Raw genomic sequence first — 19,593 nt, forward strand, 5'->3', positions numbered from 1 at the left:
ATTTATCACCTCTGGCAGTGATTCCCAAGAAGGAAAAAGGAAAGTTCTGCCTTATACAGAATCTCTCCTACCCTCCAGGCTCATCCATCAATGATCAACTCCCCCCAGAAGAGTGCTCAGTAGAATACGCTTCCTTTGACCTAGCAATTGAGTTACTCAGAAGGTGCGGCGCGGGCGCATTAATGGCAAAGTCCAATATAGAGTCAGCATTCAGGCTGCTGCTAGTTCATCCAAAGAACTTCCCATTGTTGGGCTTCTTCAGAAACTATTCTACTTCGATAAATATATGCCAATGGGATGCTCGGTGTCATGCGCCCACTTCAAGCTATTTAGCTCCTTCCTTCACTGAGTGACCTTGCAGCAGTCAGGATCAACCAACATTATCCACTACCTTGATGATTTTTTATTCATCGGGCCTAGGGAATCAGATGCTTGCACATGCCTATTGCAAGAATTCCAATCTGTTGCCGAGGACATCGGTGTTCCTCTGGCCAACAACAAAAGCGAAGGTCTTTCAACTGTCATCTCTTTTCAGGGCATCGAGCTAGATTCAATCAACATGCTGTCTAGGCTCCCAGATGATAAAGTGAAGAAACTGCGTGTAATGTTGCTATAGGCATCAAAGGCAAAGAAGCTCACGCTGCGATCCATCCAAGCCATATTGGGAACTCTGAACTTCGCATGATGAGTAATTCTGATGGGGTGAGTTTTTCTAAGAAGGCTGGCTGCCGCCACAGCAGATATCAGGAAGCCGCACCACTTCGTGAGAGTATCGAAAGCAATGCGCGCAGATATCGCCAAATGGAGATCATTCAACAGTGTGGCTGTACAGCAGGGACCCCTGCTTTCCAGCAGTGATTTGGACATACACGTGGATCCTTTGGGAGGTTGGGGTTTCGGGGTATTTTGCCAAGAGGCATGGTGCACTGAGCCTTGGCCTGCAGAGTGGGCCAACACCGGATTGACGAAGAACATCACATTCCTAGAACTCTTCCCCATTTGGGTGGCCCTCGTATTATGAAGGACAAGCATATCATTTTTTGGTGCGACAATCAGGCAGTGGTACAGGTCCTGAACAAGCAATTGGCCAAATGTCCCAAGGTGGTAGATCTACTATGGGAGGTGGTACTTGCAGCTTTGTGCATTAACAAAATAGTGAGGGCAAGGTACGTTCTGGGGGTGTTAAACAGTATTGCTGATTCATTGTCTTGCGCTAAGTGGGATTTGTTTCGTAAGCAGGTACCCACAGCAGAAGAACGAGGAACCCCCAGTGCCAGAGCATCTGTGGAGGATTGGTCTGCAACCACCGGGAGTTAGTGCGCGGATCCATGGCTGCCGCCATATGGTCCTCATACTGTCAAAGCTATGACTATGTGACGGGTTTCTTAAAGCAACATGGTTGGAGACAAGGACCAGTCACAGAGGACCTGATGGTAAAGTCTCTTCGGAAAAAGAAACTGGGGCCTCAAGAGGCTCCATGGTCAAACATCTAGCGAGCCTGGCCTTCTTCTCGAAAGCGTGTGGATGGGGAGACCCCACCAAGTCCTTCCTGCTGAAAAGGATGTTGGCAGGATGGTCAAGGAAGGTGGCGATAACTGCCGACATTCAACTTCCAATCACACACGACCTATTGAGGATCCTATGGGTACCCTTGGCATCCATTTGCACATCTGACTTTGAAACCAATCTATTTCATCTTGCCATCTCGCTGGCCTTTTTTGGACCATTACGTGTGAGCGAGTTGGTCGCGGCTAACAAGGACGACCCGGGAACCGGCGGCATACTTTTGCGGAATGTATCATGGATGCCCTTAGCATTCACCATCAAGATACACAAGTCAAAAACCGACCAGATGGGAAAAGGGGCCACATTATCCTGAAGCAGTTCGAGACATGCAACACTTGTCCAGTCTACAACATGGAGAAGTACCTGGCGGTACGACTGCATGGGGGCATAAATCTATTGGTACATGCTGACCAGGTCCCATTGACCAGGTTTCAATTCTTGGCCGTCCTCACAGCGGCAGAGACAAAAATGGGGCTGGATGCCAAGAAATTCACCACACACTCCTTCAAGATTGGAGCAGTCACAAGCGCCGCACGAGTGGGTCTCCGGATCAACACTATACAGAGTATTGGAAGATGGAGATCAGTGGCAGTCACTTCATATGTCAGGTTGGACTGTGTGAGTACTCCTATCAATTCTTAATTGTATTTTACAGATCTGCCCCAGGCCCATCGGACGGTTTGGATTGTCGGGCACTCTTTCATACACTGGGCCGCTAGGAGGGCACGTGAGCGACCATACAGACCACACTTGGGATTGGCACCTCGTGGGCTGGTGCTCAATTGGATGGGGAAGCCAGGTAGGCGTTGGGACTAGTTGTTGCCCTTTCTACAACACCTGAGGGATTCAAGGGCTGCTCCAGATATTATCATCATACATCTGAGGGGGAACAACCTAGGTGAATTTTCAAGTAAACAGCTGATTCAGAAGATCGAAAAGGACGTGGCGGAGTTAGCAGCTTGGTTCCCATACACTATTCTCTTCTGGTCAGAAATTATTCCGCGTCCAAAGATGAGAGATTCAAAGCTGTGGAGGAGGGGACATAAGAAAATGAAGCGTCCAATCGGAGTATGGACCTTTAAGCTAGGCAGTCGCAAAGTAAGACATGAATGGCTGGATGAACAAGGTCAAGGTTTGTTTAGGCCTGACAGAGTCCACCTGTCGGACATTGGTTATATTCAACAACACACTGCAGGAGGCTCTCGAAGGATGGTTGCTAGGGAGTGTTGGCCACAGCTAGGTGGGGAGTATGAGGCAAGAGCACGCCCTACCTCATGCCAGTGGCGGTGACTCGAGCTGGTACAGGTAGATGGATGTGGTGCCGGTGAGCATTACGGTCTGGGACAGCGGTTGGCTAGTGCCTTGGTTGGCGCAAGGCAGAGGTGTGCGGTATGCTGAAGGTTGGGGGTCACCTTACTAGGGGCAAATAGGGGGGCCCTGGGGTCAAGGCTACCTTGCTCGGTGGTTACGGCGGGCAGCAGAAGGACGGTGCAGTATTGGACTTTGGGAACAACCCTACCAGCTTGGGTACCAGTTTGTGTTATTGTTAATAAAGCTGCAGCCTTTCTTATTCAATAATTGTGTTGGTGTGCATTATTGTTATTGTACTGAAGAATGTACCCACATATATATATATATGGGGGGAGGGTAGGGACGCAGACGGGACAACGCTACAGTCGCAGCTGCTAGCATTAAGGAAACTAACAAATTGTACAGCAATTACCACACCTGGAAATTGATTACAAGTTACTCAGAATCATTAAAAATTATTATTTGAACACTCATCCTGTGTTCAACTGCCTTGCTTACACATCACCAAGGGCACATGAAAGAGAGTCACCCCACCACCTGGGCCACAACAATAGCTACCCCCTCAGAAATAACTCACCCCTGGGGCTTGTGGCAAGGAAAGAAAGCCCCAAGCAACAATAAATTCTTTTGTATGCCCTCTGAGGAGAGACCCTCAGGATAGAAGGATTACACTTATAGTTTTGTATTTTGCTCTTTAGAGTTCTACTGTTTAGAGTCTGGTTTCTCAGCCTTTCTGTTTCAGTTTTGTTTGCATGTTTCTATTTCTAATTTGTAGTCCCTTATTTCTGTTTTAGATAAGGGTCGGTCTGTGTTCTGCATGTGAGTGACTGAGGTGCAGTATTTCTGCTAGCGTGTAGTTTCTCTGTAAGGATTTGTAGTAGTCCAGTTTGTTCTGTAACCCCAATAGGTAGTGTATTAATGTTCTAGGATCTGGTAGTATTTGCATTGCTGCTTTTTCATAAGGTTACTGTTATTTGAGTCCTGAGAGTCAGTGCTGTGATTGTAGGGTATGGCAAGGTTCTAGATGTCTTTTTTTTTTTTTTTTTGCAGAGGTTTGTGTTATTTCACAAAATGTTTATCAATGGAGAGAGTGGATTTTTTTTTTTTTTGGGGGGGGGGGGGGGTTGGCTGAGGTGACTCCAGAATTTGAATATTTGTTTTCATGTTGGGTTGTAATGTGAACTGTCATAGTTCACTCTGCAAGCATTCCTTTGATTATTCCTATTTTATTGTAGTAATGATGATCTCTGCTTTTCAAAGAATATATTAATATTTGTTTATGATATAATTGATTGGATCTGAAATTTATGTATTCTTTGCATTTTACATGATATTTTTGTGTATTTATAAACTGCAATAAATATAAAATAAATAGAGATTAATAAGGAATTTTTAATTTTGGTAAGTGCTTGAAATAATTGAGTTAAAATATTTTAAAAGGTTTCACTCATTAATGCATAACAACTGTTGTATACTACTTAGAAACCCATTGTAGGGTGCATGCTAAGCCATTATTTATTGATAAGAATACAACTACTAGGGTTCAGACCTGTATACCTATGGCCCTTTTATATTAACCTTGGGCCCACCCAAAAATTCAGTTCTGGCTACACCACTGGCAATAGCATTCACTTTATGCTGAAAATTGGCTGGGAAATACTATTTTCATGTAAGCAACTGATTTAGGAATATAAGGATATGATGCTGCTCATTTTATAAGCGTCTCTTTAAACAGCATAAAGTGTTGTCCTATTTTGTTTGCTCCCACTTGGTCTCACACTTTAATCAAGTATTATTTTGTTTAATTTGGTATCAATTTTTGGATATTCCTGAGCAGCTGAGAACACCAGGACCGGATTCTAAGCAAACCAGGAAATCAGTGCAGGTGGAAGAATGGGATAGTGTGCAAAAACCTGAAAGAGAAGATGAGTGAAGAGGTAACACTGGGACAGAAATACATTATTGCGGCCTAGAGTTAAGCATTGCGTTAAGACAATAGCTTGGAGAGAATGAAAACAGAACAGGGCAAAGCTTAGCAATAGTGATGAGCTGAAAATGTCAAGAGAATGAACAGTGATAGAAATGTGAATCCTGATGCCAAGGTTACTGGCAGGAGCAGAGGTGGGAGTGATGAAAGTCTTGAAGTGAATGACAGCTGGAGGGGGTAGAAAATGTCATGAAGGAAAATGAGAATCTGGAAAGAAGAGGAGTTTAATCTTAGCCAGGTTCAATTTCAAATGATGGGCAGACATCTGAGGATAGACTACAATGAGTCAGACAAGACCTTTGGTGAAGGATAGGGTGAGGGGTGAGGGGTGAGGTCTGAGAAAGAAAGATTTGGGTGTCATTGGTAGATAAAGCTGACTGACGAGAACAGGTCACTCAGAGAATTTCTTCAGAGAGATGGAAGATGGGGAACATAGAAAGCGCCTGCTGAAAGGAGATCTGAAAAGAATGAGAGAAAAGTTACAAATGGAATTGGGGCAGGGAGGCCAATATTGTCCTAGGGCTTCCAAGGAGACAAGCAGGAAAATGTGCCAAAGCCAAGAAAGGGCCAAAACAATACGAAACGAAGAAAAGGCAGCACATAACATGTTTGGCAATGAAGAGAATGTTATACAGATGAAGACAGGCAGTCTCTGTGCAATGTGCTGGCAGAAAGCTAGATGGTCTTGGATCAAGAAGAGACTGTGGTGTGAGAAAATAAGAAAGCTGGGACTGAATAGAATGTTCCAGACTGTCGCCCAGTCCTTGAATGTAATCCTTTCAGGCAAAATGACTTGCAATGCTGTGTGCTCAGATTTTTACTTGCATGGTTTTTTCCTGCTGAAATTTTCTCTTACTGAAATTGCAGGATATTAAATCCCTAGGCAAAAGATGTGTTTTTTTTCAAAATAATGCTTTATTTTACTACTTTATTCATAATTATGCAAGTAAACTGGCTTGCAAATATGTTTTTTTTGCCCAATCCTTAAATATGTGTCAAAGACATTTTTCTGTGTGACCAATGCATAACTTTCAGAGGGTAATGAAAAAAAAAAGGAAAAAAAAAGAGGTTCCCATGCATTAATATCACTGCCAAAAAAAACCCTGCAAATGGGATTTGTATGGAATAAATACAAAAAATTATATTTCAAAAGAAATTTTTAATTTCATTTAATTATTCAAAATAACCTTAATATTTGTTAATCATTTTTATAAACATTTTCTATTCAAAATATCTCTTAGCTAAAAACAGTCAACTCTAATATCTTACACAGATCAGTACAAATGACCACCGTGAGATAGATAATGTACTTCACATTCATACCTCATACAATCCATTTATACACACGAAACAGGCCCCAAATGAACTAATGAGAGGTGCCACCCGCCCAGTAATAATAAACAGTGAAACTTTTTCAAAGACTATGTTCAGATTTTGAAAAAAACAACAAAAACACCCATCAACAAACGCCCACCTTATCAATTCTTTGCATGAAACAGCTCCTCCTTTCTGTTTCTATCTCCCCTCCAGTCAGGGCCGGCGCGTCCATTAGGCAAAACTATGTGGTTGCCTATGGCACAGAGCAGTAGGGGGTGCCGCGCCGAAGAGCAGCCATGTGGTGCTGCGAGCACTGCACTCGCGGCAAAGAGGAGCACAGATTCGTCGGGCCACGAGCAGCACACCAAAGCAGGTAGGAAGCGGAGGCGACACGAGCAGGGGGATGGCTTGGCACGACCGGGGTGGGCGCAAGGCAGAAGGTTAGCCTAGGGCGCCTACTACCCTTGCACTGGCCCTGCCTCCAGTCATTATCGGTATTTCCCTCTCCTTCTCCTTGATACCAGCCACCAACATTCTCCTCTCTCCCCCTCACCTCACCCAGGGACAGGACACCACAAACTTCCCTTTTTGTCCCTCCCCAGACACCAGCAACATCCCCCTCTCGTGCTAAATATCTCTCAAGCGTTTTCCTATCAGGTGGTGGTCCATGCTGCACTGCTCTCTCTTACTCCCTTTCGGGCCGATACAGTACAGTGCACTCCGAAGGAGCGCACTGTTAGCCTGCCATTGGACGCGCATTTTCCCTTACCCCTTATTCAGTAAGGGGCCGAAAACGCGCGTCCAACCCGCCGAACCTAATAGCGCCCGCAACATGCAAATGCATGTTGATGGCCCTATTAGGTATTCCCACACGATTCAGTAAGTAAAATGTGCAGCCAAGCCGCACATTTTACTTTCAGAAATTAGCGCCTACCCAAAAGTAGGCGCTAATTTCTTCGGGCACCGGGAAAGTGCACAGAAAAGCAGTAAAAACTGCTTTTCTGTGCACCCTCCGACTTAATATCATGGCGATATTAAGTCGGAGGTCCTGAAGGGTAAAAAAAAAAAAATAAAAAAATTTGAAGTTGGCCCGTGGCTGTTGGGTCAAAAACCGGACGCTCAGTTTTGCCGGCGTCCGGTTTCCGAGTCCGTTGCTGTCAGCGGGCTCGAGAACCGATGCCGGCAAAATTGAGCGTCGGCTCCGGGCCAAAAGGAGGCGCTAGGGACGCACTAGTGTCCCTAGCGCCTCCTTTTGCCTGTTTCTACTGCTGGGCCTCATTTAAATACTGAATCGCTCGCACAGGCGAGTGGCCTGTGCGTGCGCCGGGAGAGCAGGCATTCGCCCGCTCTCCCGCGGACTTTACTGAATTGGCCTGTTTGTCAGCAGGATTGCAGCAGTGCGTCCATGCGGACGGGATCAGCTGGGATCCTACTTCTGCAGGCAGCGCGCCTGCCTCACGGCGTGCCTTGCCTCTTTGGCCTGCACGTGCTCAGCTGTTTGCAATCAAGCTTACAGCAGGCACTGCATCTGTGTGGTTGTGCATGCTGAAAGTGTTTCAGCATGTCCTGGGAAGGAGGGAAGGAGGAGCTGAGAGGGAGGGAAGCCTGAGGTAGCCACGGCACTATAGTAAAGGCTTGTTCTGGAGTGAGAAGTTCCTACAGCACAATCAGTGGTGGTGGTGCCTTTTGGACAATGCCGCCTATGGCCGCGGCATTGTGTTAAAACAAAGCAGGTGAGTCGGGTTGGAAATTTGCCTAGAAATTATTAAGTGCTTGGTGTGATAACTCACTATAATTGATGGAACCGCGGGGAGATTCAGCGAGAGTAAGGCGATATTGAGAATGCAGTTGTGGAAAGGTAACAAAAGTCGTACTGGCTTGGAAACCCGTGGAGAAACCATTAAGCTATAGTGTTGGTGTGGAGAACCATTATAACTGAAGGAACCGTGGTCTGTTGGAGGAATTCAGAAAGTGAATGGCTGTTTGTTAAAATCGCATAAAGGAGTAGTTAAAATAGATGCAATAAGAGATGTTTGAAGGTGAAAGAGAATAGGCTAATGAAGACCGTTGGTTTGCATAAGAAATAAAGTTGGATGTTCCCTGTATGAAATAAAAACAACAGAAGTTTATCAATTGATTGGATGTTCCCTAAAGTGGAAAGAAAGAAGAAATAATTGTTTTGAAGTGATCCCCTGAGGAAACCATCGGGTGAAACAGAAGTCTCTTGTCTGGAGTTTTTTCAGAAGTATCAAGAAAAATTCTGGTTGGGAACTTTTGTATAACAGGGTCAACCACATGAGATATGTGTAAGAGAAATCAAATAAATATAGTCATCGGAAGGATTTGACATAACAGATTAGTATCCACAAAAATGTATGAGTTTTGTATTTTAATATTATAGGGATATGCGCAATAGGTATTATTGTATTGTTATGGGAATGAATGTGGTACGAGTGAATAGTATTATATAAATGTTTTTTAATTATATGTTTGTAATAAAAGAAATAAACATTTATGAAAATAGATACAGGTATATATTGTATAATTATTCATGCACGAACAATACCTGTAAATTACCCATGTGTTGTAATTTATACTTGGCCATTTGCTGAATGTTACCCATTTTTGGTATTGTGTGTAAACACTGTTGATGCTGTATTATGCCATGTTGGCATTGGTTGCTTTCACAATAATGATCATTGCTGTATAGCTGCATATTCTTGCTGCTATTAATAAAAATTATTTTGGAAAAAAAAAAAAGAATACCTAAAGCCTCAGTCACACAAGCAAAACACAGATAAGCTCTCACCAAAAACAGAATAAAGAGATCATAAAATATAAATTGAAACGTGCAGACAAAAACTGAACTGGAAATCAGAAGAAGCCAAACAATGCAAACACAATCAAGAAATATAAAACATTAAACATGCCAATAAAAAGAATGTCAAATCTGCTGATAAATTCAGCCAATTAAACAAGTATAAAAATGTTTAAAATATTACCAAAAACTAATAAAATATTTCAAAACAGCAGATACATCACATCCAATAATTAAAACTAACAAAGATAAAAAAATAAATCTCCCACTCTCCATACCTGGGAACTTTAGATTTCCAGTCCTCCTGAAATTGTTGTAGATTGGAGGAGGCTGCACAAACTTTAACTTCTCTCACACACATATATACAGGTACTCTCACACACGCACACACATATGCGCAGGTACTCTCTCTCATAGATACACACATACCCATATACACACAAAAAAACCCTCTCATATATACCCATTCACACACATCCGGTCTCTCATAAACACATACATACATACGCACAGAAACACCGTATCATATATATACATACAAACACTCACACCCTTTCATATATTCACATATACCCCCCATATCCTCTCATATATATATACATACATACACATCTCCCCAACCCTCTCATATACACACATGCCACCCCCACCACCCTCTCATTCACAAACTCACACACACTCCACCACCCTCTCATACTCCAGCACACAGTCACCCATATACCCAGGCAGGCAGTCACCCACCCACATACACACACACCCACACACACACACACAGGCAGTCACCCACATACACCCATAGGGGCAGATTTACAAAGATTTACACGCATAAATCTAGAAGGATTTACGCGTGTAGGAGGGTTACACGCTCCGGGCCTATTTTCAAAAGGCCTACAGCGCATGTAAAGCCCCGGGACACGTGTAAGCCCCAGGACGTGTGTAAGCCCCAGGACACGTGTAAGTCCAGGTAGCGCGCGCACATATAGGCTGCGCGCGCTCCTTTTAAAATCTACCCATAGGACCTAGGCCTTTTTTTTAGCCACCAATAGAATGGAGTCTGCTGTCAGCTACCGCATCCTCCTCCTCTCTTAGGTCCCAGTTGTGGGGTGGGCGGCAGCAGGAGTCGCATTTATCCCGAAGTCATCTCCTGCGAATGGGGACTAGTCTTGCGGTAAAAGCTGTGAAACTAGCCCTGTGGCAGCAGGAGATGACGTCGGGATAAACTCAACTCCTGCGGCCCGGGGTTAGGGACGTGTTGTCCCTGAGTGGATCGGGCAGGGGTTTGGTTTATCCCTGCCCGATCCAATGTTTGACTCTGGAGGCAGGGTGAGGAGGCGGCTGCGGTAGAGGTTTTTTGAAGGGGCAATTTTTGCCGCTTCAAAATTCTGCTGCCTAAAGCCGCCGCCTCAGCCTGCCTCATGATAGAATTACCCCTGGTAAGTCTCCGTGTATGCATGTGTGGTTAGTGTGGTTAGTTAGTGTGGTTAGTTTATGAGGATATTCTTTGTTTTATGTAGATTTATTAATAATTTTATTAACAGTTTTTTTATTTTATTACATTTTAATGTACCTTTTTAGACAATTATATTTGATTTTATGATTTTGTAACATGTAAACCGTTGTGATGTATATTATGAACAAGAATCTTTAAATAAATAAATAAATAAAAATAAATAAATAAGTTTTAGGTCTTATTTGCTCTCTATACTCTTTACTGTACAATTTGCCTATTTTTGTTTTGCATTGGTTTGGCACATGCCCTTTGGCAGTTGTTTGTTTATGGAGACCCAATAAAAGATATTTAAAAAATAAATAAATAAAGGCACACAATGTGCTTTGGAAGGAGATAAAAGGAGGAGAAAGGAAAAAAAGAGAGGGGGGGAGGGGTGGTGGTAACTAATGTATTCTGGCCTGACAAAGAGTTAAAAGCTCCTGCCTGTTTGGGAATCAATGGCAAGAACGTTCAGGGAATTTAAATGCGTTCTAAGAACAGGAAATCACAATCTTGAATTGCATGACTGCTCCTCTGAAAGGTTTCCCCAACAGAGCCCTTCTGTAAAAAAAATCTCATGATTCAACACCAGTCCCTCATCTGATGTTCTCTGCCTCCAGCTTTAAAACCGATTCTTTCAAGGATGGAATAACAGGGTAGAAGCGCAAGCCACCCGATGTTACAGGAAAACTGCACATCTTTAATCTGGGTCAAGGTTTGCACAGGGAAAGCCTTGAAATAAATGCACCCATAGGTGATGTATTCACCATAATCAGGGAGAGCGTGAAAAGCTTGATCTGCGATCCAAAGGAACAGAGATGCTCTGACCTTGAATAAAGGTAAACTGTTTCACTTTGGGGGAGGGGGGTTGTGTTGCTACCCTGAATCTGTATTTTTCTGTTTCTGTTGCTGCTAAGCTTTGTTTTTGGCATAAACAGTTACAATAAATCTCCTGCACTGTTTCCCAGCGTGGCTAAAACTCTTCTTGTCTCTACCCCAGTCTTCGGCAGTTGGTTACAGAATATGCACAATGAATGGCACCAGTGAAATTTACAGGAACAAGATGGATTGGGATCTAGCTAAAATGGACCATGTTTCACCTAACTTTACAGAGCCCTTCCTGTTTGGCCAGAAGATCACCAACAGAGCTGTGGATGTCATCTCTGTCATCATCCTCTTCATTGTCATGATGTCACTAGGTTGCACCATGGAGATACCTAAGATCAAAGCTCATTTTATCAAACCCAAAGGGGTTGGTATAGCTGTAATAGCACAGTATGGGATTATGCCCCTAACAGCCTTTGCTTTGGCCAACCTCTTCCAACTGAGTCCTATTGAGTCTCTGGCAGTGCTCATCTGTGGCTGCTGTCCTGGTGGAAATCTCTCCAACATTTTGAGTTTAGCACTCAAAGGAGACATGAATCTCAGGTAAGAACTGGCTTCTCTCCTATCTACATCCTGCCAAGTTTCCTCTTTTATATACGTTACACTACTGTACTTATCCTCTCCTCCTTCATATCTGACACAGCAGAACAGGTAAGCGTTCATGAACAAGAATAGCATGCATATTCCTTCCATAGGTGCAGGAAGGATTTCCTTCACTCCCCTTGGGAAAGTGTGCAAGATAATAAGATAATTGGATAGAATTTAGATGAGGCACAGCTAATATGAGGCAGCATAAGTAAAATACCATCATATAAAATAATTCCTGCACAGAAATTTGAATATCTTTTTCTATCATTGGGGCTGAGGCAAGTTTACCGGTGTCGGTCTTCATAACCGGGCACCCGCGGCGGGGTCACATTAGCAAGGAGGCAAGCGACCCTAGCACCTCCTTGCTAGCACGACCCCCTAATTTGAGTATTGCATGGCGACCCCTTGTGGGCGCCATGCGCACGTTAGGAAAGTGGGCGCTGGCTTTTCAGAGCGCTTTATATTGCATCCACCCCATTGTGTTTTTTTTGTTTCCCTCACATATAGTGTTGTGGTCTCTCTTTTTATCTAGTGAGTTTTTTTCCTCACTAATTTTTCCTAGCTCATTTTTCCATTTTGTATTTATTTATCTGTTTCCAATCTGTCTCTTTTCCTCCTTTGTTCTGCCACTCTCTTCCTTAGTTGTGGCGTCTTTCTATGTCTTTCTCATTTGGCATTCTCTTTTACCTGAACAAAGCTTTTAGGCTCTGTGATAGGAATCTGTTTTAATTCCATTGTAAATTAAATGATGTTTTTATTTGCACTCACAATTTGGAGCCTTATTGACCGCAGAGTACAAGCTTTATATGTTGTTACACATAATTTTGTGATTTTAGTTCTGCGCTTTGCAGTATTCACTTCATTTAAGTTCCAGAAATCACCTATCTACACAATTGTGCTGATTATCACTGGCAATTAGAGGTGTGTATTGAAATCTAAAATAAATCAAAATAAATTACAGGACATTTAAAAACAATGCACAGCATAAAAACAATCATAAAACCCCCATTAAAAACAAAACATCCAGCACAAATTACCCAACCACAAAACCACCTTCCTACTTACCCCGGTCTGTCCTGCCAAAAACTGACCAAGAATAGGGCCCTTATTACAATGGAAAGAGTTGTGCCTTCACCTTCTTCCTAAAGGAGAGATAATTCACCTCCACTCTCACCTCCAAAGGGCCACATACTAAAAACACTCTTTTTCTGTTTACCACCTTACAAACATCCTGTTTAGTTAGGACATGGACCAGTGCTGCTGTTAAAAGAATGCAGATTTCGATTAGGTACATAGCTACTGATCCTGTCCTGCAGATAACTGGCACCCAACCCTGGCAATGCCTTATACGTCATGGTCATTAACTTAAATTGTGCCCTTTTTTCAACTGGCAACTAGTGAAGGTGAATTAAAAAATATGTCACACTCATCCTTCTTGGGAAACCAAAAATTAAATAAGCTACCATGTCCTGTAAATGAAGATTAGGGGCACTTTGAATCAGGGAGGGTTTTGGAAGGTGGGGGGGGGGGGGGGGTTGTAACAGAAACATTCTGAGGTATTCATAGTAATATTGACATCACTAAACATTTGTAGTCATTATAATGGATGAAAAGTAAAACAATATGGACTACCCACCCCCCAACCCCCATATGCATTCATTCCATCTTTCCCATATTCACTAGCAACTTCTGGGATTCAAACCATTCTGATATTCCAACCCATCATTTATCTTCTTCATGGATTCTGTTAGACTCTTACCCATCGGAAACAAAAGCTGAACATTATCCACATAAATAAACCCTTTAAAACCCTGCTTCCAGGTAATTGACCCTAAAGGTTGCAAAAAGAGATTGAACAACAAAGGAGATAATAGGGATCCCTGAGGCTACCCCACAATCTGAACTACAAGGAGCAGAGAACTCACCCCTCACTTGAACCACTGCCAACCATCCTGTCGAAAAGGACATGAGCCATCTCAGCCCTGTCCTACCTAGTCCCAGCTTCTTACATCTCTCCAAAAGCAACCCATGATTCACCAAGTCAAAAGCACTTGATAAATTAAACAATATCAAAACACCGAATACCCCTTATCTCTATATATCAAAATCTCATCTTGTTCTGCTGCTAAAACTGTCTCTGTGCCATATCCCTTTCTAAAGTTTGATTGGTACATATCCAACCCCCTCAATCTCATCCAAATTACTAGTTAACTAATAATACACCACTTTCTCAAATTCTTTAGATAGAAAAGGGCTATTTAGACACAGGATGGTAACTAGCAGTGGTGTAGCCACGGGTGGGTCTAGGTGGGCCATGGCCCACCCACTATGGGCTCAGGACCACCTAAACAGGGCTACCTGACACCAAATGAGGCCTGGTCACTGCCGACTCCATTATCAGGGTGACTGAAGAAGAAGAAGGCCCTGTTGAAGCAAGGCCGCCACGGGAGCCCATCCCCATGGCGGCGAAGAAGAAGTCTGGCCCCACCGAAGCAAGGCCACCATGGGAGCTCATCCCTGTGGCGGCGAAGAAAAAGGCCTGCTGGAGTAAAGCTGCAAAACAATATAATATAAATTCTGCTATTGCATAGAGCTCATATCCAGTCTCTTAATAGAGGTATATTGCGACCGTCATATAGTGCCACTGACTGCTTGCGGCTTATAGGGGAAGCCCACGAAGCACTGGGGCTTTCTAATCATAGGTCGCTTATACCAGAGTTCATGTATTCTCCCATAAGGAGCTATAACACCATCAGAGGAATGCACCACGTATAAAAGTTGTAATGTGCACTTATCTCTGGAAATCCACAAGTATAACAATCTCTTATGCAGTCCTGAAGTCCATCCTCCGTTTCGGAGTAGTCGGAGTAAAGTCGGAGTAAAGCTGCAGCAGCGGAAGAAGAGGTTTCGTGGTGAGGCCCGGTGCATGCATGTGAGAATGGGAGTCTGAGTGTAGGAGTTTGTGCATGAGAATGGGAGCCTGGGTGTTTATATGTGAGAATGGGAGCCTGAGTGTGGGTGTTTGTGTGTGAAAGAATGAGAGCCTGAGTGCATGAGTGAGAGCTTGTGTGTGTGTGTGGTAGAACATATGAGAGTGAGAGCTTGTGTGTGTAAGGGAGTCTGTGAGAGAAAGCATGAGCCTTGGTGTATTGTGTGAGAGAGAGAAAGGGAAGAAGATAGGCGAGAGAGAAGAAATGGAAAGAGAAAATGACCCTGGAGAAAGTGGAAAAAAGAGACTGGGACCAACTGATTAGAAAAATAAAAAGATCAGACAACAAAGGTAAAAAAAAATTATTTTGAGATTTAGCCATCTTTGGGTATGTGCATTTCTTATAATTTTGTATTTTGCTCTTTAGCATTCCACTGTTCAGACTCTGGTTTTTCAGGTTTCCATGTTTCTTTTTCTAAATTGTAGTCCCTTATTTCTGTATTAGGTAAAAGTCAGCCTATGTGTGACTGAGGTGCAATATTGCTGCTAGTGTGTAGTTTCTCCGGCTTATTCGGTTATCTTAGTAGGTGGTGTATTAATGCCCTAGGGCCGGTGTAGTATTTGCATTGCTTCATTTTCATAAGGTTGCAGTTATTTGATTACTGAGAGTCAATGCTATTACCATATGGTATGGCAAGGTTCAAGGTGTTTTTTTGTTTTTGCAGGGATTTGTGTTACTTCACAAAATGTTTAGCAGTGGAGGGAGTCTTTTTTTGGCTTAGGTGACTCCAGAATTTGTATATAGTTTGTTTTTTTTCATGTTGGATTGTAATATGAACTGTTGTAGTTTTGCTCTTATGATTATTTACTGTAATTATGGTGATCTCTGCCTTTCTGAAAAGAGGATTTGTGAAAGAATACATTGATATTTGCTTTATGACATGATTGATTTGATCTGATGTTTATGTGCTATTAGCTTTTAACTGATATTTGTATTTATAAATTGCAATAAATAAGATTTATAAGGAATTTTTACTGCTGGTAAGTGCTTGAAATAAGAGTTAAAATATTCCAAAAGGTTTCACTCATGATGCGTAAGGGCTGTTGTAGACTTCTTAGGAACCCATTGGAGTACAATTAGTAGTTTGTTAACCTTGGGCCCATCCAAAAAAATCAGTTCTGGCTACGCCACTGGTAACTAGCATAATTCATCCTATCCAAGGTGCCTCATTTCAAAACAGGAGTCACCACAGACTTTTTCAAAACACTTGGTAGAGAACCTTCCTCAGGAGAGAAGTTAATAAAAGATTGTAACCTCTGCAACAAATCATCTGGAAGCAATTTATTAAAAAATGAGGGGCACGGATCCAAACAACATTTAGTTGCTCTACAAGATGACAAAATATTCAACTCTGTACTACCCAATGAGGCAAACATTTCCATACCCATCCCATCCTTATAATTCTACTTATTCTGCCCTATCTCCCACCCCCACCCCCATCCCCACCATCCTCCAATCCCTCCACCTCCACCTCATCCGGCAGTTGCCCAAAGGATCTACAATTTTCCTGAACTTTTCCCTTCCAAAATCTCTCAAAACTATCACCATCAAGCAAGCAACTCAGGTATCATTGGCATTGGTTTACAACCTGCCTCCAACAGGGATTGCATAATCCAAAAAAAATCTCTTGTGGCATATTTTCCTCCTCCTCCTCATTCCATTCCCTCAAAAACTGTTTCTTTGCTTGCTTGCTTTCAAAAACATTACCTGTTGACTACCTTCCACCAAACAAATTTATCTTCCTATGAATGAGATTTAATCCATCTCCTCTAATCTCCAACCTCTTGCCTTTGCCCATTAAGTTCAGAGGAGAACCAAAGAGCAGAAACCCTGTTCCTTCCGTCCCTTGCCCTCACTGAGACTAGCCTATGCAACACTGAAATAATAGAGGTATTCCAACACACCACCAACTTATACAATCTCTCTCTATATATCTATCTTCCCTGCTCCAGGATGATACTAGCATGCTACCCCTCACCCCTTCATCCCATTGTTTTCCCCTGGCTAGGCTTGGGCAGATATGTCTAGTGTAGGAATATCACTCAACAGAGAAAAGCCCTCTACTTTCATCTCCAGCCCCTTTATTTCCAGACAGCCTGCAGGGAACAGAAGGGAAGGGGGGTCAGGTTTTCCAAGCACATGCACACATCCTGAGCAGCAGAAGCAGTCAGTCAGCGCCCCTCCTACAACCAGAGCCCCAGAGGCATGGCCCATCCCTGCCCCCCTCTCCTAGAGTATGCCGCTGGGCCACAGCATCTGGTAATACAGGAGAAAAGGTGACTATGACTGCAACATTGGCCCTTGCAAATGGAGGAATTGGCCACAGCAATATCAGCCTGCTGGGACTCAGATAAAGCAACGGCCAGTTGTGTGGGCCAGGATGGAATCAGCATTGGCAACAGATTGAGATTCAGGGAACTTTAGCAACTATGACACCCAAATGATGCAGCAGCTGGAATGGGAGTTTAAAGAAAGAAAGGAAGGCTGGAAGGGAAGGGGAATATAAATAGAGAGAGAGGCTAGGGGAATAGGAGAAAGAGAGAGGTTGTGGGTGGCAAAGAGAAGCTGGGGGCTAGGAGAGAGAAAGGGAGGCTAAGGTAGTAGAAGAGAGAAGCCAGGAGATAGAGAAAGAGGCATGGGGGAGGGTGGGAGAAAGAAGGTAGAGGGGGAGAGAAGGAGAGGCTGGCAGGGAGAGAGGATGAGAGTGGCAGAGGCTGGTTGGAGCAGAGAGAAAAGAAAAGTTGGTAAGGAGTAGTGTGATAGAGATTGGCTAGGTGGAAGAGCAAGGGAGAGTGAGTTGAGGGAACAGAAGTTATGGAGGAGAGTGGGAATGACTACTGCAGTACTTTGGGGAAAATTCTGTGCTAAAAGGTTAAAAATTCTGCATCTTTGAGCAACATTTTGTTTCTGCATTGTAGTTTGAATTAATTATTACTTAATACTTAGAGGGTGACTATCCTTATATACAATATGATGCACTAAGCGCACTGTCTGTTGGAGACTAGTGGAATATGCATGTGTGTGCCAGCACATGTGCTCCCTTCACCAGTCTCAGGCAAACACCGTCCACTGCGCTAAGGATAAGGAAAGGTAAGACTGCTTGCGGTCAGCGTGAGTGGGGGAAGTGGCAAGAATTAGGGCTGAGAATGCTGGGGTCAAAGGGGAAAGGAGGAAGGATGAGAGTCCAAAGATAGATTGCAAGAAGGGAAAAGAGAGGTGAGACCACTGGGTTTGATCAGGGAGGAGGATTAGGCTGATAGTGCTTGAGACGAAGAATGTGAGTGCAATAATCAGGTGAGGGAAGGGGAAAGAGGGATGAGAAGGGATAAAAGTGCTGTGGACCAGGGGAGAGGAGAAGGAGGAATAAGAGTGCTGGATTTGGGTTGGGTGGGAGAAGGGAAAGGGGAGATGAGACCACTGGGGTTGAGCAGGGAGGAGGAGGGATAAGAAGGTTCAGGTAGGGTGGGGGAGGGGGAGGGGGAGGGGGAGGGGGAAGGAAGGGTAAGACTGCTGGGATCCAGCAGCGGGGGAGGATTAGGGCTGAGAATGTTGGGGTCAAAGGGGAGAGGAGGAAAGATGAGAGTGCAAGGATTGGGTGGGGGAATGGGAAGGTGGGATAAGACTCTTTGGGTCCAACATTGGGGAGATGGGATAAGAGTGCTGGGGCCAGCAGAAGGGACGTGGAGAAGAAGGGATGAGAGTCATGGAGTCAGGTCAGCTGGGGGAATGGAAAAAAGAAATGAGACTGTTGGTGTTAAGCAGTGAGAGAGTAGAGGGTCAAGCAAGAGAGGGGGAGGGGAAGATGAGGAATGAGAGTGATGGGTTCAGCTCCTGTGGAGGAAAGGGAAAGATGAGATTGCTGGGGTCATGCAGGAGGCAGGGAGGAGGAGGGAATTGAGATCTATAATTGGGCAGGGGAAGGAGAACTGAAACTACTGGGGTCGAGCAAGGGGCATGGAGGGAGAGGAGGGAAAGATTGGAAGAGCTGTGGGGGGTGAGAGACTGGGAGTCGATCGGGAAGAAGGAATGAGTGTGCTAGGATCCACGGGAAGAGGAATGAGACTGCTGGGTTCAGAACAGGGAAGATGGGAGTTGGATTGTGCTGGATTTTGATCTGGAGAGCAAAAAAATTTATAGTGTTTGGTTTGGTTTGGGCAAGAGGGTGAAGAAGGAATGACAGTGCTGAGTTTTATAGCCAGAGCTCAAACTTGGGAGTGAGGGGTTAACATGCATAGGACATGCATAAGTCTTGAATGAGTAGATGTTACTCGGTTATTTTCACTTTCGAATAATAGAAGGACTAGGGGGCATTCCATGAAGTTAGCAAGTAGCACATTTAAGACTAATCGGAGAAAATTCTTTTTCACTCAACGCACAATAAAGCTCTGGAATTTGTTGCCAGAGGATGTGGTTAGTGCAGTTAGTGTAGCTGGGTTCAAAAAAGGTTTGGATAAGTTCTTGGAGGAGAAGTCCATTAATGGCTATTAATCAATTTTACTTAGGGAATAGCCACTGCTATTAATTGCATCAGTAGCATGGGATCTTCTTAGTGTTTGGGTAATTGCCAGGTTCTTGTGGCCTGGTTTTGGCCTCTGTTGGAAACAGGATGCTGGGCTTGATGGACCCTTGGTCTGACCCAGCA

At 43.8% G+C, this 19,593-nt stretch overlaps 1 protein-coding gene across 1 annotated transcript in view; it reads left to right on the forward strand.

The window, feature by feature from the left end:
• The first annotated feature begins 11,518 nt into the window (after window positions 1-11,518).
• LOC115089364 (sodium/bile acid cotransporter-like) overlaps window positions 11,519-19,593 on the forward strand; it is a 37,602-nt gene continuing 29,527 nt past the window's right edge. Inside the window, exon 1 of the mRNA XM_029597454.1 lies at window positions 11,519-11,916. Coding sequence (XP_029453314.1) covers window positions 11,519-11,916 — 398 coding nt within the window. The remainder of the gene's footprint in view (window positions 11,917-19,593) is intronic.

This window comes from Rhinatrema bivittatum, chromosome 4, assembly GCF_901001135.1.
Source record: "Rhinatrema bivittatum chromosome 4, aRhiBiv1.1, whole genome shotgun sequence".
NCBI classification, from domain to species: Eukaryota; Metazoa; Chordata; class Amphibia; order Gymnophiona; family Rhinatrematidae; genus Rhinatrema; species Rhinatrema bivittatum.